This window comes from Eulemur rufifrons, chromosome 30 (genome assembly GCF_041146395.1).
Source record: "Eulemur rufifrons isolate Redbay chromosome 30, OSU_ERuf_1, whole genome shotgun sequence".
Classification (NCBI taxonomy): domain Eukaryota; kingdom Metazoa; phylum Chordata; class Mammalia; order Primates; family Lemuridae; genus Eulemur; species Eulemur rufifrons.
In genome coordinates this window covers 95,331,453-95,355,518 of record NC_091012.1, presented here as the reverse complement: position 1 = coordinate 95,355,518, position 24,066 = coordinate 95,331,453, and the positions used below count along the sequence as shown (strand labels likewise).

Sequence of the window (24,066 nt, the reverse complement as noted above, 5' to 3'; positions counted from 1 at the left end):
GAAGCTCCCACAGTAAAGGGAATACTCATTGGTCTGTCCCCGCACCCATCTCCTTCATCTCACAAACACCAAAATGACAATTACCTGTTTATTGTTTTTCAAAAAACAAAACAAAACAAACCCAAACGACATTCAGAATTCCACTGTGGTGGAAAGCTGCTTTGATGTGGCTGATCCGGGTTGTCTCTCAGGTTGTCTCAGGGAGCATCAGGTACACTGGGGCATGGGCTGTTGCCCTGGCAGAGGTGGATGAACACTTGCACCAGGGCTGGCATCAGAAGAGCTGCAGGCCAGTTTTGAGCCCATGCAGCTGCCCCTGGCTCCAGAGAAGGCCTTCAAAGTTGCTGCTACTGTTGTTGCTGCAGTTGCCACTGCCAACATCACAGGTCAGGCCCAGGGTGCTGAAGAGAGAGTGGGTGGTTAGTCAGGGAAGGAGGCAGCTTTAAGCTCTAGTGAGGCCAAGGGTGCTTGATGTGTGTATCTGTGGGAAAGGCCCACCGTCCTGCCTTGCTTTATAGAGACTGGAGGAAATCTGAGAGACAACTTCAGCTGAGCCCCAGGGATGGCTCTGACTTCTCAGTTGAGGAATGGATGGAAGGGGGAAGGAATGGAACTTTTCAAATGAAGCTTTATGCATGCAGAGTTCCACTACATAAACCATATAAAAGCAGAGCTATTTGGGTTGAGGTAGGGGAGGGGACCCTGTACCATCCCACCCCCAGGAAGACATTTAAAGTGGCTTCTTTAACAGGGCCTCCTTTCAAGGCACTAGAGCTTGGGAGCCCAGAAGACTCTGGGCTGGATCCCTCGCACACTCAATAGATGGCTAAGTGGACCAAGGCCAGGCTCGAGCTGTAGGGCTAGGCCCAGTTCCCATTCCACAATTGCAAAACTGCTTCTAGAGAGGGTAGCTCTCCCCTCCCTTCCCTGGCCCTGCTCAAAATACTAGTGCTTCCCGTGCTTCCCTGCAGGTCAAAGGTCCTTGTAGCTGGATAAGGGTGATAACTGAGAGCAAAGCCATCATCCTTCCCCTCAGGCAGATCCATGGTTACACTACTGCAGCTGAAAAAAACCTTAGAGATGATCTAGTCTCAACCCATCCAATAACTCACAACCCTACATACAAGGAAACTGAGGCCCAGAGATGAGAAAGGACTTGCCCAAGGCCAAAGAGCCAAGTCAGGGGTGGAGCTGAGATAGGAACAGGGGTGGGCATGCCCCTCCCCAGCAAAGGAAGCCTCCCTACTACATGGGGTGTGGGGAGCTGGGCTGGGGTGTGGGGAGCTGGGCTGGAGTGTGGGGAGCTGGGCCAGATCAGCTTCCTGCTTGATTGAACAGCTCCACCCACCCACGCTGCACCCTTGATACCCTGTTGCTCACAGAGCCAGCCTCACCCAGGACCGGACTGGCTGGGACTGAGGGGAGAGGGGGCCTCTCTCTCAGACATGTGAACCTCACTCCCATCTATAGACAACCTGGCTTCCCCAGCTGCCTCCTCTCTTCTCCAAAGAGGTCTGCTGCCCCCTGTTCTCAGAGTCCATGGTGTTGCCTTGGGCATGGCCTGCTTCTGAGGCCCCTGGGTTCTACAGCCCTCTCCCAGAATGCTCATCTCCCAGGGAGTGGGCAGGCAGCACAGGGATAAACTCTCGATTTCAGGGGCCCACAGGGGTCTCTCTCTGGTACTCACAGGATTCTTCTGGTCACAATGGCCCAGCATTCCGGAATGTATAGGCCCTCTGGATGGGCTCCTTTGTGCTACCAGCATAGCCCCTCGGCAAGGGCTGCTTGGTTCCTGGCTCCCTGTTGACCCAAGGGCTCCCACACCTGTGATCCAGAGGTGAATTTCGAGGGAGAACATGGAGCCCTGTGCAGGCCTTGCTACCAAGATGCCTGGACAGTGTGAGGAAGCCTACTGATTACTCTGTGCACTTTTGGACAAATCCCTTCCCTTTTCTGGGCCTCAGTTTTCTTTTCAGGAACATAAGAAAGCTGGATTAAAGTATCAGTTCTTGACCTTTTAGGAGCAATGGACTCTTTTACAGAATCCATTGAATGCTATGGACCCTTCTCTTCCCAAAACGCACACCCATATATGCACCCACCCATCCACCCACCTACTCACACACACGAACTGAATACAATCTGAGGGGTGCCAAACCAGCTTTGCACAGTTACTTCACTGGCTCCCCACACTAGGGACAGGGGGTCCTGGCAAGGGCCCAGCCAGGGACTGGAGCTTATACTTCACTCATTTAGGCCGTGACTGGGACAGCTACCTCCTCCCCCACCCCACATTGTTTCCTTCTCTCCCTCTCGCAAGCAGCAGAGAAAGGGAATTGAGAGATCCTGCTGCCCCAGTCACTCACCTAGTCTTGCACATTGGTGGTTCCAGACGCTGCTCTAGCACAGGCTGGTCCAAAAGATACATAGTGTCATAATTCTCCAGCATGAGCTCTGCTGGGTCTTCGGTCTGACCTGGCATTCGGCCTAGGGGGAATGTGTCCCATTGCACATCTTCTGTGGAGCAAAGGGAGTTGACAACAGTGGGCTGATGAGCTGGTTCTCTAGTGCACAGGCACACCCACCCTGTCCAACCACCCACCCCACTCAACCTGCTCGGCATGGGCGGGATCTCTGGGTTTCTCCACCTTCACTCCTTTTTCCCATCTATATGTTTACACACATAGACACACACACACACAAAAAAATCAGACACATTTTTGTTCCTCTCTGCTCTTTTCCCACTTCCCCAGGCATGTTCCCACACAGACAACATCTTCAGATGGGGCCATATCACTGCCTCAGCCTCTCTCTGACCCTCACGCCTATTTCCCTGCCTGTGTATACACACATACACACACACACCACATACACTCTCTCTCTCCCCGCTAGAGGGCCTGGAGGTCCCAGAATTCCCACAGCACCTCTCCCCGCCCCAAACCCACAGATACTTCAGAGTATCAGAACGACCTAGATTTCCTACACATCTACATGCACACACACACCCCACCTGTTTGAATGCCACATCCTTTCTTAGTAGCCATGCCTGCAGAGAGGCACACATACACCCACGCCCACCTCAGGGTGGGCTCTCTCTCAGAGGTAGTTTGCTCCCCTCCCCACTGCAAGGGCTTCTTGCCCCCAGATGTAAAAAAGAGAACACCCCTCTGGAAGGGCTGTCTCACTGTACATGCCACCCCCCATGGCCACCCAAGTATGTACATGGAAGCACATATACCAAACTCTGACTTACTGAATGTCCCCAGTTTCACTCCCTGTCCCCAGTTTCACCCCCTGCCTCATTCATTGGCACACAAACCATGAATCGTCAGGTCCCTGCTCCCCCACACATATGTACACACACACGGGAGGAGCACTGGCAAAGGGGAGAGGGAAAGAGAATGCTCTAGCCTTTCCACATTCACATCCCTCACCCCTCACACACACACATGCACATACTCTACTTTAGGATGGGCCATGCCAGGCCCTGCCACCCCCTCTGTCTTATCACTTAGACACCCCTCCACACAGCATATTAAATCCCCCTCCTCATCCTTACACAAATGCATTGAATGTTTTCAGATGAAGCCTTCACTGGTGAGCTCCATGCAGATTTTGTTCCTGGCCTCCTGCATCTCCCTGGCACTCAAAGAATTCTCCCTGTCGTAATGCCCCTGGCAGTCTGTGAAGTATCAATCCCCAACCAGCTTTTTACATAATCCGGGGAGAAGCCTCTCAGGAAGGGCTGAAGAAGCCCCCTCAGGATGGGCTATGCCCACTCATCCCCCTCCACTGGCTCTCTTACAGGAAGCTGTTGCTGTCTTAATGCCCTGCATCGCCCTATGATACAGACACAACTTCATGCACAGAGGCCACTCCCTACATGGGCTCTCTGTCATTGACCTGACCATCCATCCCACTATTAACATGCCTAACCCTGTCTACGTCACTTTTGTACATGTCCCATTAGTGACAGCACAGACACACAGGCCACCTCTGGATGGCTGTCTCACTGCCAGTTCCCATGTCCCTCCATAGACCCCCACCTCTCACTGCTGCCACTTCTCTCCCTCATACAGATACCTCTTGGCCCTCATGGGTCTTGGTGGCCCTGCCTCCTCTTCCAAAAACATACATGACTGTGCGTGCATGGTCACATAGCTGCATGACAGCTCACTTTACCATGACTTCTCCTTTCACTGCCCCCTCTTTTCTCTCTTCCACATACACACACACACCCCTGCCTATGTCAATGTCCCTCCCTTTCAATATTTAGAGAGACCCCCAAACATAGATCTCCTTGGCCTAAGAGATTTCTGTCACCATGCCATGGTTTGTCCAGCAAGACCAGACACACAAACACTCATACACACAGTCATAAATGCATACCCCCACCACTGGCACTATGGCCTTTACACCCCAGCCATTCCACACCCATCCACACAAGGGCAAAGGTCACACCTTTCCTCTTAAACCAATTCACTGCCTCCCCTCTCGTTCCCTGCCACTGCCTTCCCTACTCCCTCCCTCCCTCCCTCCCTCAGGCTCCAACAGAGACTGGGCCCCTGCCTCTAGTGTGTACACGTATGTACCTGTGTATGTGTACACACATGTGCCCATGCACACACACCAGCCTGTTCTGTCATTCCTTCTGGGTCTCCCTGCTTTGAGGTTCCTGCTACTTAACCTAAACAAGAATACTCCAAAGACCACCCTCAAAGGAGAAGATTTCTATCACCAACCCTCTCTGCACCCCCCTCTTGGCTTTGGTCTCACTAACTTGTGTGCTCACCTGAAAACCACAGTACTGCTTAGTCTCCCTTCTGATTTCACTTCTCTGACTTCATGCCCTGTCCAATATAGCAAAATCCTGTTTCACCACCAGCCAGCCTCCATGTGTACATACACATGTACAAATACATAGAAAGCAGTCTGTGTCTTGATGCACATAAAAACACGTACAGAACCATATACATATTATACCCCCTTCCTCTTGCTTTCTCCTGCCTGTGTTACGGCCCAGTGCCCACTCCCACGCCATCATCCCAGAATGTACTCCCTACATAAAGCAGCCAGAAGGCTGACAATGGCCCCTGGTGTGCTCATATACTCCATCCTAAGAGGAAGGGAAGCCAGCTGTCATCCACGTTCCAGGCTGCCTCCCAAGCTTGCCTCACACTGGTAACACCTCCTGCTACTTTCTGTCTCTTTCCTAGGGGGAGAGAAGCCTCAAGAACCAGCCAGAGAGGGAAGAAATTGGTGTGGGGACAAAGTGGATAGCAGGCTTCTTACCTGAGCTAACCTGCCATGCAGAACCCTGCAGAGCTTCTCTTTTCTGGGCCAGGAGCCTGGCAATCTCAGCAGTGGGGGACTCCTGCCCTGTAGAGAAAGCCCCCACCTCCATTCTGTCTTCCTCTTCATCATCATCATCATCATCATCTTCATCATCATCATCCTCATCCTCATCATCCTCATCATCATCTTCATCATCATCTTCGTCGTCCTCTTCATATCCTTCCTCTTCCTCCTGGTCATCATATTCTTCTTCCTCCTCTTCTTCCTCTTCTACCTGGTCTTGAAAGACCTCTTTCTCTTCCTTCTCCTCTTCCTTGACATCAAGAATGCTGCCCTGCTCCTCCTGCTGCTGCTGGGCCTTTGCTTCAGACTTGAGGCTGGAGCTAGCTGGTTTGAGGTTCCAATACAGGCTGTCTAGCGTATATGGACACTTCCCAATGGCAGAGGCCTCGGAGCCCTCCTGCACCAAACTGTTTTCCCCACTCTGGGTATAAATGGAACAGATGCGCAGCAGCTTCTCCTGCTCCCCGTCTGGCAGGACCTGCCCCATGGCTTTGAAGATGCTGAGCAAAGGGAGGGATGGGGTAGGAAAGATTCAAAATCTCAAGTCACTTCACACCCCAACACTCTAGGATTTGAACTTGGTATCTGAGCTTTCAGACCTGCCTCTGAAAGGCAGTGCAGTAGAGCAGACAGAACATAGAAACAACAGAACCATGGACCCTGAACAAGCTCTGTGGTTCATCTCTGTGCCTCACTTCCATTCTCAGTAAAATGAGGACAATAATGATACCTAACGTATACGGTTGTTGGAGTAAATAAGAAAGATCACATAGGATGCCTGGCACAGTGCCTGGCACATAGTGGGCATGCAATAAATGATAGCTATTAGTCTGCACCGAGATGCTATGTAAATACACAAACCAGCCAATAAACGTGCAGGGCTGGAAATGAGAATGGCAGATCCCTCTCTCCTCTGGCCTAGCTGAGCCATCTGTCCTGAGCTCCAAGGATATGCCTGGAAGTGTGCTGGGCTCCTTCTGCGTGGAATACAAAGGATGATCCCTAAACGGGAGTAGCTACAGCCCAGCCTGGAATGGAAAAAAAGAAAAAAAAAGCAGCAGTTGACAAGACGAAGCAGGATATGGGAGGGAGGCCAGATGAGCACTGCAGACCTACTGGGGAGGCAGAAAGCACGAGGAGGGCAGGAGATACCAAGGGGGGCTTCGTGCAGGTGGGGCCCAGGAGGCCCACAGACAAAAGCAAGCACTGGGTGCTCCTGCATGCGGTGAAAGTAACCCAGCTGGAAGGCATGACCAGTGCTGAGGAGCCGTGGGAGGAAGAGAAAGCTAGGAAGGTGGGTGAGTGAGAGAGAGAGAGAGAGTGTTTATGTGTGTGTTGGGGTGTGGGGGAGTCACCTGCTAACTCTGAACACAGGTTAAGATCACCATGGTGACAGCCATGTGGAGACTGGCCATGTGGAGGGTGGCCTGGACAGGGGGGCCTGGAGGCAGGGAGACCAGGGAGGAGCCTGTTCCCATGGTCCAGAGTAGAGTTGGGGAGGGCTCACCTAGGACACGGGCAGTGGAGATGGGAGAGAAGCTGTGAAGGACATACAGAGAGCAGGGCTTGGTGACTGATGGCAGGGTCAGGCAGAGAGTTAAAGATGATGACACCGTGCACACAAAAGACGGTGCTAACAGCCAAACCACCAACAGATACAGAGATGCTGGGAAGGAGAGCTCGAGGGGAGGAAGAGAGTGAGCACCCCTCACAGAGCCTCACGTAGAACCTGGCACCAAACAGGCACCCAGTCACTGCGGGACACACGGGTGGGGTGGAGGGATGGAGAGTTTCCTTCTAGATGTATCGAGTTGGAATTGCAGGCAGTTCCCAAGGGGCTGTCAGCTCAGTGGGCTACTTTCTCTCTGGGCACACACAGACTGGTCACTGGTCAGTTGGATTAGGGCTGGAGGCTAGTGGCTCCAGTGGGAGATGGGGAGACCCTCTCTGCAGGGCTAACTTCATATTCCAAGAGAACACCGGCTCGAATTAAACATACTAGCTGGCTGAGGGGGAAGCTCTTTAAAAGTTTCCAGCTTTATCAGAGAAAAAGCCAGAGAGAAACTCTACCCTCTCACGGTGGTTCTTTAGTGTGATTAATATATCTTGAGCTGTCTCGTCTGACCACTATGGTGTAGTAGGGGTGATTCAAATCTTAAAACACATCCCATTCTTTGGGTATGCCTGGTCACAGCTCAGGCTGATGGAACTAAAGTGGACTTTGGACTCACAAGACCTTGGCCCAGATCCCTGTTCCACCATTAACAAATTGTGTGACTTTTAGGTAAGTCATGTCACTCCTCAGAGCCTCAATGTCTTATCTGTCAAATAAGGGTGTAATACCTCCACATCTCAAGATTGCTGTGTCAAATTAAATGAAATAAGCTCTACAAAAGAACACAGCACCATGCCTGACACTTAATTGCCAGTGATATTTTTATTTTTTCTCTGGGGAAAACAAAAGCCAAGTTCCATGTGTGTCTATGAAAGATGCTTTCTGCAATAGTACAATCTAGTGGAGCATTATAGAAGAGAATGGGACTAAGGACAGGCTATCAGGATCCTGGTCCCAGTTCTGACTTGCAGCATAATACCTGGGCAAATCCTCTGTTCCCCAATGTGTGTAATGGGGTGATTAGGACTATATTCACTGATTATCTGGGAAAGGCAGGATCTGTGCACAAGGAATCGTACCCAAGTGAGCCAATGTTACTGCTGGCATGTGTCGCATCCCTCTGGTATGCTTGGGTTGGGAGATCTCTGTGGTCCAGACTTCTCCAAGACCAGCAGCTTCCACTCTGCAAGCACTTAGGATTGGAAAGTACCTTGAAGGCCACCTATCCAAACCTCTCCATGCTGCTCTTTTCACTTCCTCCCCGCCCCCCCCTTACATAGATATGCCATGTTCCTTCTGGACTTTGAAACTTCCTTTATTCTTTCTCCTGCTTGAATCATTCAAATGCCTCCTCTCTGTTGTTCTGACTCCTTCAGGCCCTTTTGGTTCTCCTCCCAGTTTCCCACCCATCCATGTCATGTCTAGCCTAGAGCACACACATCTGGTGATATGACTCTTTGGTTCAGTTCCATCTCCTGGAGATCTTGCCTTGACTGACTTTGTCTACAAGGACACATTTTTTATCATATAAATCCCTCTATGCCCCAATTGCAATGAGGGTTCAAGAAAGACTTCCAGACTCAATGGGGGATCAAGGAGTAAGAGGGTCCTTTCATCTAGACTCCCACTTCATTCATTCCCCAGGCACTCCCACCAAGGACAGCAATGCTGGCAATGAGATAGCAGAGCAGAGTTCAGTTCAGTGTTTACTGAGGCCTATTTGGGTCCTGGACTTGTGTGGTGTGCTGGGCATAGACAGCAAATGCAGAGCCCTTGAAAAGCTTAGTGTGATAGAGGGAAGGAGATACTAGGGGAAGTAGACACAGCAACACAAAACCTCAGATTTCGGGAGTATTCGAGAGTTAACAGGACAGGGTAGATGGTGCCGCCACCAAGTGAGATAGGCAACAGAGGAGGAAGATTACTTTGGAGTTGAAGCGGGGAATAAGATGATCAATTCTCTTTTGGTCACAGTAAAGCGCCTGTGGGCCATTCAAGGGGAAATGTCCAATATGCAGTTGAGTATAGGAGGCTGAATCTTAGGGGAAAGGCCTGGGCTAGATAAAGAGATTTGGGCCTCAGCACTTTATAGGAACTAGTAATAAGCATAGGCATTTCAAGGAGGGAGTGGTAAACAGCATCAATACAGCCGACACAGAGACTGGTAAGGGCCCACTGGATTTGGTAATTAGGAGGTCAAAGCAACTCTGGGGGTGAATGCCAAATTGCAGGAAGTTGAGGAGTAAAAGGGTAGTGAGGAAATCGAGACTGTTGAGTATAAACTATTTTGAGATGTTCTGATGGTAGGGAGGGAGTGATAAACTGGTAATAACAAAACAGAGGGATGCAGGATCAAAGGAGTTTTCGCTTGTGTTGCTGTTATCGTTTTGTTTTGTTTTAAGGTGAGAAAAACTCAGGCACGTTCATAGGTTGAAGAGCAAGAGCCAGCAGAGCAAGGGACAGGCTGGGGTGAGGCCCCAGCAATGCTGGCTGAGGTGGCTCCAGAGCACAGGTGGAGGAGCAGGCTTTGAGGTGGGGCAAGGCCATCTCATCCTGAGACTTGTGAGAAGGTTGAGTACAGCCGCAGGTCAATTCACAAGGGCTGGACCTCAGGTCGAGAGGGCCCTGCTGGATGCCTCCATGTGCTTGAGGAAGCTAGGGTGAAATGGGAGAGGGGGAGGGGCTTGAGGTGAGTGATAAGGGTTTAGAATAGTCAGGGAATGGGAGAGAAAGTGGTCAGAAAACAAAAGTTCAGACAAGCAGAACTGAAGCCTGGCCCGAGATTAAAAATCATACCTCTGCTATGGCAGCAATCCGCAGGGCTATGTGGTTTTCTCCAGCAGAGCTCAGCTACCCGGGCTGAGGAGCAGGGAAAGCAGAATGGGGAGGATCAATCCCACCTTGGGAGTTTGCAAGTCAGAAATGGCCAAAGGGTGGGCAGAGCTGAGGATTCTGATGGTGAATGGCTGAAGTGATCAACCACAGAGAGGATCAAGGAGAAGCAAGGTCGAGGGGGATAGGATATGGAGGGATGGAGGTCTTGATGCAGGCAAAGAGCAGATGTCATGGGATGTGAGGGTGAGCAATAGAAGGACAAGAGGTGGTGGTCACCAAGTGGGATGCTGGAATGTCAGCTTTCAGAGGTGGAACAGCTCTAGGAGATAGAAATGGGTTGCTGTGTGTAGTGGAGAATGAAAGTCACTGGAGTTGAGGAGCTGTAGAGTGTTGCATGGGTCACCCAAATGAAATAGATATTGCTGCAGAAAGCAGGAAGATAATCAGGTGCTAAAGGTTTCCATGAGTATGAGGGAAGTGGCTCAGGGTCAGGAAATGACAGAGAAAAGGAAAGGGAGACAACCACAGGTATTACAGGAACCAGTGCAATATTCAGTTTGACCACAAAACCCAGGGTGGATTGGGTAAAGGGGACGCACAGAAGGTATGGTTACCATGATAGGTTGGGCCAGAATCAGAAAGATCTTTGAATGTCAGGCTAAGAAGCCTAGACTTCACCAGGAAGGCAATAAGGAGCCACTAAAGGTTGTTAAGCAACTATCACAGGTATACTTCGGGAAGATAATAGAGGAGACAGCACTGGGCTTGGAGTCAGAAGACCTGGGTTCAGTAATAAACAGCAGCTACCATTTATTGTGCACTTACTCTGTGCAGGCCACTGTGCTAAGCACTATAGGGAGATTGTGTCATCTATTCTCACACTGGACTCGGTTCAGTAGGGTCTTAAGCTGTATGATCTTAAGCAAGAATATCCTACCCTCCCCTCTCTGGACCCAGTTCTCCCATCTGTCAGTGGGATGGGGACTGGGCTAGATTGTCCTTGAAAAGGCCCTTCCAACTTGGCCATTCTAGGGCTGTGTGGCTTGCAGGGCCTCACCCTCTTACCAGATGGAATTCAAGAGACTTACAGCTGAAGGAGTTGGGGGCTGGCCCAGCAAGGTGAGCCCAAGCAGGACTCCACCACTCGGGGCCAGTCAAGGGAGGCGGAGCAGCTGAACAGCCTCCAGCTCCTTCTTGCTTCCCACTGGCTTGCAGAAAATTGGCGAGCATTCCGTCCTGAGAGAGAAGACAGAGCCTGAGGAGAAGGAACCAGTGAGCCCCCCACCCAGCCTTTCATCTTGAAAAGTTTGGCTCTGTCCTTCCCTACCCCTGCAACCTATACCTTCCAACTGCTCAAAGCATTCAGGGCACTTTGACCCAGCCCAGTTTAATTGGCTCTGAGAAGAAAAAGGAAGAGGGAGATTTGTTCACTGCTGCTGTGGGGCCCTCTTGGGCAAACCTAAACCTTTAACAAGGGAGGTGTCTGCCTGGTGCTTCTCAGCAGAGAGCTGAGGACAGTAGTAGATGCTCCTCCCTGGGTTGCCTTAGGCCCTCGGGCTAGAGCTAGTCTCCCTCACCAGTTTTGGTGTTGGCCACGATCAGTTCAACAGTCCATCTGAGGATGTAGGTGGATCGGATCCCGCTGTCCCCCAAGGCTGGCAGCTCGGAGAGCATCCTCTCCAGCAGGTCCTGCGTGAAGGTCTGGGAGTGCAGGCCCCTGAGCAGGGGCTGCCAGAACTGAGAGAACGGCTTTGGCACCAGGATGTCACTCAAGTCCACGTTTTCTGGTTTGTAAGGGATACCGTTGGGGAGGGGCAACAGGAGAGAGAGAGCAGGAGAGAGCAGGGGGGAGAAGGGGAGAAGGGAAGAGGGGGAGAGGGAGAGAGGGAGAGAAGGAGAGAGCGAGCGCACGCACCAGAGTGAAAGAGAAAGAGTAAGAGAGAAAGAGTGTATGTGCGTGCGTGTAAGCCAGCCCCACCACCCCCAACAGAGTTGCCACCGCAGAACAGAAGGAAAGAGGAGAGCAGAACAGCAGGGAGAGAGAAACAGTTAGTATCTGACAACCAATAACTGACTCAAAAAGTATAAAAGAAAAAGAGCTCTGGTTCTAGCTTCAGCTTTGTTAATAACTCACTGTGTGACTTTGCATCAGTACCTTCCCCTCTCTGGACCTCAGTCTGACAATCTGTAACATGAGGATGTTGGACTAGATGACCTCACAAGGCCCTTCCAGTTCTGTTGTTCTAGCTCTCTAGCTAGTGGCTAAATCACAATTAACATGGCACAATAATGGCATTAAGACTCCCAACCCCCCCCACCCCACCCCACCCCGCCCGACCCGACCCGACCCGACCCCATTCCAGACCACCTAAGGACAGCCCCACAACTGCAAATCAGTGGAGTTACATGTTCTGTTCACAGGAGTGCTGAGGGGCTTCCAGAGCCCATGGTGTGGCAGGACACAGACCTCACCCCCAGCCCACCTTTGGTGCGCCCGCCCAGGAAACATAGAACCCTAAGACTGCAGTGAGCTTCCAGGACCCTACCTTCATAGTCTATCTGCAAAGCTTCCAGCTGCTCAAATGTGGGGATGAGAAAGCCGTCATCTAGAAAAGCATCCAGCACAGCCTCCCTGGAATAAGAAGATGCTAGTTTAGCAAACTGAAGCTGGCAGAAGACACTCTCCTACTCCCTCACCTATCCCCAAGGCAGCTAATACCTCTGGGGCGGGGGGCAGTGGGCAGGTAGGAGGGGGTAAGAAGGCAGTTGACAGATCTCAGGCTTTGGCCTCCTGGGTCAAGGGCTGGGCCTGAGGCTGGGATCAGTGGGTTTTGAACAAGCATTGACCAAGTACATGCTGATCTAAGACCCATAATGAGGGCAGCAGTGGCTACACAAGCCTCAAAACACAGATGGGGAAAAGTCCCAGGTCCACAAAAGAAAGAGTTAAATTTCTGGGATCATGGAGTCAAGGGCTTTTAGACTTCAGTTTCTACTTGGGTCTTTTTGTTTCTGACCATTCTCCAGTCCCCTCCTCCTCCCCTTCTTCCAGGCTGCCTTCTTTTAGATCCTAGAAGAAGAAACCTTGGAGATTCAATTGCTGCACCAAGTATGATCCATAGGCCTTATTTCTGGGGACTCTAAGAACCCAGGAAAAGTTAGAGGGGTTGCACGAGTAGGCTATAGGAGTAATCACTTATCTCCATCTAGCTCAAACCTACACCAGCAATAGCAAGCTGATTCCTCCGGAGGTAGTGGCTCCCCAAGAGACTCCCTGCTATGGTTTGGATGTTTGTCCCCTCCAAATCTCATGTTGAAATTTGATCCCCAATGTTGGAGGTAGGGCCTAATGGGAGGTGTTTGGGTCACAGGACCAATCTTTCATGAATAGCTTGGTGCCATCCTTGTGGTAACGTTTAAGAGTGAGTTCTTACTTATTGGTTTCCTCTCCCCCTCCAAGAGCTAGCTGTTAAAAAGAGCCTGGCACTGCCCCCCCCCAACCCCTTGCTTTTTTCCTTGCCATGTGACATGTGATCTCTACACACACCAATTCCCCTTTACCTTCTTCCATGAGAAGTGGAAGGCGCTTACCAGAAGCAAATACCAATGTCATGTTTCTGCAGAACTGTAAGCCAAATAAACTTTTTTTCTTTACAAACACAGTCTCAGGTATTCCTTTATGACAACACTAATTGGACACAGACACTCTCTAGGCCTGGGGAGAGGGGAAAAGAGCTTAGATGTCCTAATACTTAGAGAAAGTTGACATACTCAGATCACTCCCTGAAGCAGATCAGTCTTGAGGAAATAGTTGTCCTTCCATCTATCTCCCATCTCCTTGGGTCAACATTGGAGAAGAATGCTTAAAGGAGCCAACCAGCTGCCTGCTCAGCACTACCAGGCAGACACTACTGTGGAGGGGCACAAAGATAGTTTTCCCAGCTGCTAAGGAGGCCACCATCCACCCTTTTGCTTAAGGGTGGAGCCAAGAAGCCTAGGCTGGGCAGATACCAATAAAACACCTTTGGAACTAGTATCCTGGGAATGAAGAGAAGACTCCAGGAATAATCCCAGCCTACACTGAAGACTCCCATCCAGGCCCGCTCTGCCACCTATACCACCTAACCACACTCTCTTCTCCATCTCAGATCCCTTCTAACCTTTCCCTAGCCAGGAAGGTATAGTAGTGCCTCCACAGGTTCTTAAGGGAAAGTTCCCCAAAGCCTTTTCCAGCTGAATTTAGGTGGAAAGCCCCCAAGAGCTAGGGAGAAAAGAAGAATGGATAGAGATACTATTTGAATTGAACTAAGCACTATTTTTTAGAAAAAAGAAAGCTCATGGCCATTCTGAGAGAAGGCTCCTCCTCTGTGCCCTGAACCATGACTACCCAGCAAATGATGACACCCCCCAAAAAGAAGTTCGAAAGAAAAGACTAACAGTGCCCACCATGTACATTTTACCTCAAACTTGGACAAGGGCTAGGCAATGAGGTGGTAAGGTTCAAGAACTTTTCCCAGTTGCCAAGAGCTCCACGTCCCACCTGACAGAGAGGAATAAGGTTGGCCAGGGGATGGATGATAGTGGGCATTCCTGCCTCTGGCCATTCTAGTGACTCAGAGTATGCAATCCCCACCAGAGGGTCATGCCAAATGTAGGGTCATTGTGTGAGGGATCAAGATTACCCCTGGAATTTTGTACAACAGAGGCTGGCAAACTAGGATATGCAAACAGATTTCAGTGGAGCTGCTACCCTCTACCCTAGAGAATAGGCAGCCCCTGGTTACCTAGTTACACACCTGTTCTCCCATGTAATGCCCTTGAGCTCTGCCAGGATGCACTCTACACGTGGGGATGGGTCATTCCACACCTTAATGGACTGAGGTAAATGCCTAAATTTCTCCAGCACCTGCCAGCAAAGAGGGTCCCATCAGAAGGCTGGTTCAGCCAGGCAACCCACCCCCACCCCTCCAAGCTCCCTGCCCATAGGACCTCTCAGCACTGCCCTGCAGGGGATAGGGCAGGGCATGCAGGGGTAGGCCCACAACTCCCCTATTGGCCATGGAACTAAAAATAACCTGAATCTCAAAAGTCAGACGTTCCCCTCCTCCTCCTCCCTTCTTTCCTCCCCCCACCGAATTTCCTGTGGCTCCCAACAACCAGATACCCCAATACTTAGATGTCTGAATTAGGCCAAGGGTCAAGGGGAGGCAATGGGTTATAGAAGAAAGAGAATCAGAAAACCCAGGTTCTGTCATTAACTGTATAATGTGACCTTGGGCCTGTCCCTTCACTTATCTATGGCTTCAATTTCTTTGTCTGTGAAAAGGGAGGGTTGAACTAAATGGTTTCTGAGCTACCTCCCTTCTTAATAAAATAGCACCCCTTTGCTTACCTGATCTAGGAAAGCTCTTTCGCCCCACCTGCTGGTCAGCTGTGGGACTGCAGGGTCATACAACTACCCATTCCCAGTTGTCCCCTACCACCCACCCAGTGGGGCAGACTATCCACAAACTTCATCATGTGCTCCTTCCATCGGCGTGGAGGATCAGACAATTGGACTCTGCTCCTCTTGTATCCTTCCTAGTTCCCCCCTCTCTCTTTCTGAGAAGTTCCCTCATGCATTGCCACTTTTCTTTCAAATTCCTTCTCAACACTTCTCTCAGGTAGCTGGCAAGAGGGAAGAAAAAATGGCTGGGGCAGATGAGAGCACACCAGGTCAAGGGCACTTTCTTACCTTAAACTGTTCCTCTTCATATGACACCAGCAGTTCTCGGGCTCTTTCTGGAAACAGAAGGGAAGACAAATATGACTGCCAGCCCAGACCCATGCTCCTGCTGGGCTCCTCTTGAGCCCCTCTCACCTCATTTCTTGAGTTGTAAATTAGGAACTAGAATTCCTTCCCCTCCTACTTCACAGGGCTCAAGGAAGATGGTTTATGGAATCGAATGTGATAGCCACTACACTATGGAAACTAGCCAGGGAAGATAGTTTGTGACAATTTTTTAAGCTGAGATTCACCACTGCACCAGAGGAAATGCTGAGTCAGAGAAATAGCCAGTGCTAACTCTAAGTCTGAGCCTTCCAGGCTCATGAGCCACTGTCTGCCCCTTAGGACACCTACCATATAGCTCTTTATGTCTCAGAGCCTTTTTGTAAGAAGAATCCATGTCTTCACTGCCTTTGCTGTCTCCATCAGCCCTGACAGCTGAGTCTTCATCTTTCTTATTGTCCTGAGGCTCTGGTTTCTGTTCTGTGATGTCATCGACAATGAAGTTCTTATCTTCCTCCTGGTCCTCTTCATCTGTCTCTTCCCCATCTTCCTCCAACTCCCAGGTGTCTCTCAGGCTGTTCTCCAGTTGGCGGCACCAGTAGGTCTTCTGGAGCCAATCCAGGACAAAGTAGCAGCCTAGAGGAGAGGAGAGAAGAAGACAGTGCCGTAGGACCAGCCACAGGCAAGCAGCTAGCAGGCCCTGAGACATCTCAGCCCCCAGCTTCAGCTTGTGACTATTACAGGAAGGCCACAGGGAAGGGGCTTGGCTCCAAGAAGACTCAAATCTCAAATATCCAGAAGCAGCCTCTCTCACTCTGGGTTATCCCTGTTCTTTTGCCTTCTGTGCACCAGCACCTTTCCTAGAAATAACTAATACTGGACTTAGAAACAGGATGCCAAAAATAGCAAGGGGCTGTGAGAAAACTAGGATACAGCCCCGCTAGCTAGTTACATGGCCTTGACCAAGTCTCTTCCCTTTTCTAGATCTCTGTTTCCCCATCACAAGGGATGAGGCTAAATCAGGGATTCTTAACTGGGATGGGGTGGGTGCCCAAAGAACTCCTGGGTTCATGACACTGTTGATGGCTCATGCTTCTCAACCCACCCCTCTCCCCCCACTAGGGTGAGGGGAATGAGGCTAACCAGGCACTAACCCCAGGAGCAAAATTTAAGGGGAGGCCAAAAACCTCTTTAGTCAAGGTATCAAAACAGAATCAGAACAGTACCCTGCCAAGCCATGTTGGAGCCTGAAGCAAAGGCGAAACCAGTAATAATAACCCTGTTTGGGGGGGGGGGTTGTTTGTTTTTGAGACAGAGTCTCACTCTATTGCCGGGGCTAGAGTGCCTTGGTGTCAGCCTAGCTCACAGAAACCTGAAACACCTGGGCTCAAGCAATCCTTCTGCCTCGGCCTCCCAAGTAGCTGGGATTACAGGCAAGCACCACCATGCCCGGCTAATTTTTTCTATATATTTTTAGTTGTCCAGCTAATTTTTTTTTCTATTTTTAGTAGAGACAGGGTCTTGCTCTTGCTCAGGCTGGTCTTGAACTCCTGACCTCGAGCGATCCTCCCACCTCGGCCTCCCAGAGTGCTCCCACGGGCATGAGCCACCCACCACGGCCTCCCACCATGGCCTCCCACAGGCATGAACCACCACGCCCAGCCTAATAACCCTGTTTTATTTAAAATTTTGATATTTTATCCTGGATTTTTCCACATTATAATGTTATTTATCTTGATTACTGAAACTTTTGCCCCCCTCCTTAAATGTTGTGCCCAAGGTAAGTGCCTCACTTGTGTCACCCCAGTCCCAGCCCTGATCCCAGGTGCCCCTTCACTCCCAGGTACCTCCAATGCCGGCCTCAGGGCTTAACCAAGATAGGTATACCCCTTGGAGACTCACCTCTGCGACAGTCATTTATATGAGGCATTTTCTTGTGGGTCAACTCATGGCGAAGTTCGACAATCCAATCCGGAATGTTCACCTGATTATAGGGGAGGGCATGAGTATAAAATTACAAATATTAAAGTTGGAAGGGACCCAAAGATGAATTCACCTGACCCCCCCACCCCATTTTCCACATAAAGAAACTGATTCCAGTCTTAGTGGCAGAGCCAGTATTAAAAACCAGGTTTCTGGATTCTTTTATACTGTGCTGTGGAGGTGGTATTGAAAATCAGAAAAGGCACCCATCTTCCCCAATCACCAACTGCCCTCTTCCAATAAAGAGATTCCTGTGAATGAGCATCAATAATCACCTTCCTCAGCCTCCCTCTGCCCTATCCCTCTCCACGGGTCCCCTTTACCCTTCCCTCCCTCCCACACCTCCTGCAGGAAGCTCCCCCAGATAACTAATTGCATGCCTGCCTTCGGGACCTCTACACACTTCATATACTCAATCAGGGCAGGAATGTATGGCATTTTTATGCTACTGGGCTGAGCTGTCTCCTCCCTCAGACTGTCATCCTAAGGGTAAGTGCTGTAACTGCCACCTCTTTCCTGTCATCATCTGGTGGTACATTCCGGCTCCTGAGTTTCACTGGGCCATACCCAGCAAGCTGGGCAGGCCAAGCCCTCTGAGAAACTAGTCATGAACAATGGAGCAATGCTGTTTCTTTCAAGCTGGAAGCTGAGGCTCTGCGGTTCTTGCTGGACTTGGCTGATAGTGATGGGATGAGCTAGTTTGACCATGTGCCCACATTATCCCATTCCCCATTCAGTAAGCCCTCTTTAAGAGAGAATTGAGCAAGGCCACTTTATCATACGCACCTCCTGAGCCAGGAACTTGAGAGGGAGCTTGGAAAACTTTGTCTTCCTCTCCGAGATAAGATTCACAAACCTGGGGTTGGGGGAGAAATAAGTGGCACAGCCCAGGGCACTGTTTTACTCAAAACACCTTGCTGAGTTACTGACACCTTGCATTTCCACAACCTTTCCACTGACTGTCCTGTCCTGTTCTTATGGTTGGTGTCAGCCAGAGCAGGGATGGTTCCATCCACTCCAACACTTACTGAGAGTCTGCCCTGTACTGAAGCCATACGGATGAATAAGACGCTGCTCTGGCATTGAAGAGTTCGGTCTAGGATAAATAACCATGACATAATAATATATTACGCTAAAATGTAATATATTATAAATGCTACAAAGAACTACATCAGATGATAACATGGAGCACAATGGAGAAGGTAAGAAAAGCAAGGAAGGCTCTCAAAGCAGACAAGAGGAACAGTATATGAGATGAGCAAAGACTTTGACAGATGAGAAAACTCAGTGGGAACCTTTTTCCCAATGTGTATGAAACAGCTAGAACCACTATGAGCCACTTTGTAAGTCAGGAACTCTGAACTCCACTTTTACAACTCAGCAACTTTTTAGTGTTCATGGGGGAGAGAAGGGGAATAAGGGTGGTGCTAGGTATAGACAAGGGTAGGGTTGGAAAGTCCACATTAAATCACAGGCAAGGACATAGACCCACTCAGAAAAGTTCCTCTGGGTGATGAGTTAAAGGGGAAGAAAAAAATATCAGACCCATAGAGAGATCACCTGGTCTGAACACCCCTCGACTCCCATATACCAAGGAAAGAAAAATGGAAGAGAGAAGGCTTTCAGGAAAAGGGAAGAAAAAGAAGAATGTGTTGACGGGCGTACCAAAAGCTGTCAAGTCAAGCAATAATCACGGGCTGACCCACACGCAGGGTTTTTCTTCAGGTGGCACCTGAAGCCAAGCTTTGGATTATCACTTGCCTCCCCCACTCCCCGCCCCCCAAGCCAATCCCCACCCTTACCCATGCAGGTCTTACCTGACCAATGCCATGCCATAGAGCAGTCTAAGTTCATCAGTGCCCAAGCCACCAGTTACATCCATGAGCTTACAGCGTATCAGGTCAGCAGTAGAAGCCACTGCCAGGGGGAGTTCGTTGCCTAACCTAAAGGGCCACAGTCCAGCACCATCATAAAGGCCCCTTACACTAGTCCACCCTCCACCTCAGAACCTAGGTTGTTGTAGGCTATTCCCATCATATACTGGGTCAAGAGTGCATGAACAGACACAGAACAAGAAGGTGGGAGGTGAGAGGGCAACATCCGTGAGATTCAACAGTATACAGGGGACGAGGGGCTGGCTAGGGTGAACACAGAACACCTAACTGCCAGACTGTAAATCAACAGTTGTGTGGACATGTCCCCTTTCTTTCAGCCTGAAACCCTCAACCCATTCAGCTAGAGAAGCCCTTTATCCCTCACTAATCTGCCCGCCAACTCACTCTTACCAGCTGGACTGAGGCGCCCTTGCCCTCCCTGATTCAAATAGGAAATCCAATCCAGAGTGCTAACCTACTCCTTAAGCCCTGGATCAGGCTCCACTGGTCCCTCTGGGACCCTACTCAAGTTGGGAGAAGGTCACTTTTCGGAGGTAAGGGGTAAAGCTCATAGATATAACAAGAGAATTATTGAGGCACAATCCCTTACTTTCCATCCACAAACGGGATGACAGCAAGAGTTTGGCTGCGGCTTTACCTCCAGGCACTTGAAGAGGGACAATAGGCAATTTAGGGAAAGCCTGGGCAATATGGCCTTATAGAAACTCGACAAAGAGGTGAGGCGTCACCAGCACTCAGGAAAGAAGGCGGAGCCCGCCGCCTTACCTGCTTCTCCACACGGTGATGCGGTTCAGCGCGTAGCGCTGCAACTTATGGTCGTCACAGAACAGATAAACCGTCACCTGGTCCCACTCGGCCCTAGTGAGCCAGGCGACCACGATGCTCTGACCCCAGAATGGCGACAATTCTTTCACTTTGACCCACTTTCCGTACCACGCACTCCACATGAGATCCATTCCCGGGGACTCAGACCTGGCCCGGCCCGGAATTCCCACCAGATACTGGGATCAAGGCCAGGACCCGTGCCACGGCGATCTACACAGTCTTCAGCTCAACGTGCTACCCTCACTCCAAACCGCCGCCGCGCCAACAGCCAATTGGAGAGCGTGACCCCTACGCAAGCCCGCCTTCCAGCGACAGCGTGACCAATGGGAACGTGAGCGTTAGGGGCCACCCTAACCACATGCGAGGTTACGTGTTTGCCGGAGGAAGTGTTCTTCTCGCAAATCAACACTACCAGGTGCAAGCGGTCAGCCTCAAGGTTCCGCTAATTTCCTGATTGCTAATGGGCAACGAGACCCGATGGAATGTGTCTGGACTGCAGGAGGAATTTTACTTTGCGCCCCGTGGCGGGCAGCGGAGGGATTGTAATCAGCCAGTGTACTTCCCGGAAATGTGATTTTTAAGTATATTTTTACTGCCATGAATCAGGACCTAACCCAGTAAAACATTATGGACACTGAAGCGAGACTACAGGGAGAATATCTAATATCTAAATAAATAAAGTTGGGTTGAAAAAAATCTGCTTTTTTGGCAGATATCCAGGGCCCCTGCCTTCTAAATTGGTATCAGCCTGTTGCACAGTGATAATGAGGCCTGCATTACTGGGATGAGAGTTATCTTGAGAGTATAGACACCTGGGTTCTGCTCTTATCTTAATTTTGCCACTGTGTGGCCTTGAACAAGTCTCTGCCCCTCCCTGGGTCTCAGTTTTCCCATCTGTACTGTGAGGGTTGGTTGTAGACTCTAGATTCTCTTTGTCAACGGAAAAGAAGCCAAACTCTATAAAATAGTTTAAAGGGGGTTATTCTGAGCCATATTTCAGGAGCATGACCCAGAGCTACACTCAAGAAGCCTTGAACAAGTGGACTTGCTGTGGTTGGATTACAGTTTGGTTTTATACATTTCAGAGAGACCGGAATTACAGGTAAAGTCATAAATCAATACATGGAAGGTATACATTGGTTTTGGCTCCAAAAGGTGGGCCATCTCTGGGGGGCAGCTTACAGGTTATAGGTGAGGTTAAAGATTCTTTGACTTGTAATTGGTTAAAAACATGAAGCTTTGTCTAAAGGGCTTGGAATGTTTTAACATAAGAAAGTCTGTTAATCAGAGACAAGCTGGGACATATTTGTTGTGTAAATTAAGGACCTACAGGTTTGTCTTGTGTAGCCTTAGGCCTGTCAATGAGTTACAAAGGATATTTACAAGAAGGGTGGGGGGGCATAATGAGGCATGTCAGGCCTCCCTCCTTGTGGCAGGCAATTCAGTTTTAGGGTGTGCCCTTGGCTAGGAGGGGTCCATTCAGCCAGCCGGTCAGGGGGAAGGGGGAAGCCTTAAGATTTTATTTTAGTTCACATCTTCCATAGATGAAAATTGTAGGATTTTACTCTGCCAATATTCCACTGCTGTGTTGGCTTCAACATCCCTAAAGGTATACTTAGTTCTTCTGCATAGTTTCTTGGTATTTTGGAGTTCTGGGAGGAAAGCAATATTATGAAGCCTTTATGATTTTACAGGTTGGCTAAAATGTGTTTAGGACTCTGTCCCAATCGTCCTCACAGAACTTATTTTCCAATCTAACACTTGAGAGAAAGAGAACTGTTAGCCATCGTAACAGCATTTCTGCGAGTGGCCCTTTTACACTTTGCAGCAGCAAATCCCAATCCATTCTCCGTATGTGCTTTCTCCAGCCAACTTCTCCTAAGATGTAGTCTGCTCATGGTTCTTGACTGACAATTACTCTGTCCTGAGCAGCCATGCCAACTAGTAGGCCAGGTGTCTGCTAGAAACCAGATATCCTTTTACCTGCGCGATCTTGGCTGTGTTCAGGCAAAGAAGTCAGAGAGATGGTTCATATGATTCCTCAAGATACAGTCCAATCAGAGGACCTGCCAGATCTGCAGCAATTATTCACGCACATTTTGGGGGTTTATAGGCTAATCATTTTGCATAGTGCTTTTCAGGTAAAGAACAGTATTTTCCCCCTTTTCTGCCTGCCACATGGAGCTGAAGTTCCCCCTATTCCATGTGTTCCAAGAAAACTTGGCCAAATCACATAACAAGAGTGTCATCTCTTTCTTTCTTTCTTTTTTTTTTTTTTTTTTGAGACAGAGTCTCACTCTGTTGCCCGGGCTAGAGTGCCTTGGCATTAGCCTAGCTCACAGCAACCTCAAACTCTTGGGCTCAAGCAATCCTTTTGCCTCAGCCTCCCAAGTAGCTGGGACTACAGGCATGCGCCACCATGCCCGGCTAATTTTTTCTATATATTTTTAGTTGTCAGGTTAATTTCTTTCTATTTTTCAGTAGAGACGTGGTCTTGCTCTTGCTCAGGCTGGTCTCGAACTCCTGACCTCCAGCGATCCTCCCACCTTGGCCTCTCAGAGTGCTGGGATTACAGGCGTGAGCCACCACGCCGGGCCAAGAGTGTCATGTCTAACATGTGGCAAGTGGGGCCTGAGACCTACTGAGAATTAGGGATTAGTGGATCAAGTGTGTTAAATAGTAGTATCTTTAAGGGCACATTTTATTAGTTTCCCCCTATGGCTGCTATAGCAAATCACTACAAACTTGGTGGTTTAAAATGACAGAAATTTATTCTCTCATAGTTCTGGAGGCCAGAAGTCTGAAATCTGTATTACTAGGCTGAAATCAAGGTGATGGCAGGTCCATGGTTCCTCTGGCTGCTTTAGGGGAGAATCTATTTCTTGTCTTTTCCAAGTTCTGGTGGCTACTGGTATTCCTTGGCTTGGAGCACATTATTCCAATCTTCAAGGCCAGCATCTTCAAATTTCTCTCTGCTCCATCTTCGTTTTACCTTTTCCTCTGTGTGTGTAAGATCTTCCCCAGCCTTCCTTTTATAAGGATACACGTGATAGCAGGGCCCACCCAGATAATCAAGGATAATCTCTACATCTCAAGATCTTTAATTACATCTGCAAAGACCCCGTTTTTTCTTTCTTTCTTTCTTTTTTTTTTTTTTTACCATATAGAGTAACATTCAAGGTTTCAGGGATTAGGATGTGGGTACCTTTAAAGGAGCAATGTTTTCAGCCTACCACATGCACTATGGATCTGTCCCAGCACATGCTCAAGAATCCCTAGGCATATGGTGCTATAGGACACTTGTAGCTGTGGCAGTCAGCTTGCATTAAGTAAACACTATTTATGAATATTAGACTCCAAGTCTAAGGCATTGCCCATGAAATCTGAAGTTAATCAAATTTGTCTTCAAACTACTGCTTCCCCTTGTTTGTTTCACCATTTTCTTCCCTCCAACTTCACCTCACCCCCATTTTGTGCATCCCATTCACCTAGAACAGTCCTGTGGCCCCTGCTGAACACACACCTGTATGATGATGTCCTTCAAGTACCCAGCTCCAGTTTTCTGTGGGACTCCAGACACATTTAATCAACCACGTGCTGTACTTACGTAGAGTGCACAGGCACTCGATATCAACTTATCCAAAACTATAACACTTTCCCCTCAAATCTGCCCCTCCGCCTATATCCTTCCATCCCAATAAATGGCAACATGCCACACAGTCAGCCAAACTTCAGTCTCTGCATTCTGATAGCCTGGGCTTGAATTATGGCTTCACCACTTACTA

General features: G+C 49.5%; 1 protein-coding gene across 8 annotated transcripts; it reads right to left on the bottom strand.

Annotated features, from left to right (window-relative positions):
• Nucleotides 1-99: 99 nt before the first annotated feature.
• On the bottom strand, nt 100-20,528 carry LAS1L (LAS1 like ribosome biogenesis factor). 8 transcript variants are annotated; one of them, XM_069464335.1, is made up of 14 exons: nt 20,222-20,510; nt 19,379-19,504; nt 18,348-18,417; nt 17,481-17,562; nt 15,930-16,214; nt 15,543-15,589; nt 14,605-14,714; nt 12,355-12,440; nt 11,386-11,592; nt 10,897-11,044; nt 5,293-5,858; nt 2,367-2,517; nt 1,688-1,824; nt 361-401 (listed from the first exon to the last, which is right to left on the bottom strand). In XM_069464335.1, exons 1-13 carry the CDS (start codon nt 20,410-20,412, stop codon nt 1,701-1,703), a joined length of 2,193 nt encoding a protein of 730 aa, XP_069320436.1. In that variant the 5' UTR covers nt 20,413-20,510; the 3' UTR covers nt 361-401; nt 1,688-1,700. The 8 variants fall into 8 exon arrangements, with proteins under 8 accessions (XP_069320435.1, XP_069320434.1, XP_069320436.1 ...); XM_069464334.1 differs by lacking the exon at nt 1,688-1,824 and having other exon boundaries at nt 100-401; XM_069464328.1 differs by lacking the exons at nt 361-401; nt 1,688-1,824; nt 2,367-2,517; nt 5,293-5,858 and adding exons at nt 7,777-8,641; nt 11,943-11,993 and having other exon boundaries at nt 20,222-20,528.
• Between the last annotated feature and the right edge of the window lie 3,538 nt (nt 20,529-24,066).

Coding starts and splice junctions, on each gene's coding strand:
- LAS1L (XM_069464334.1), bottom strand. CDS start 20,412: ATGGATCTCATGTGGAGTGCGTGGTACGGAAAGTGGGTCAAAGTGAAA. Junction 18,418..19,378: donor TATGGCATGGCATTGGTCAG/GTAAGACCTGCA, acceptor CCCCAACCCCAG/GTTTGTGAATCTTATCTCGG. Junction 11,045..11,385: donor CGTGGCCAACACCAAAACTG/GTGAGGGAGACT, acceptor CTTCTCTCTCAG/GACGGAATGCTCGCCAATTT.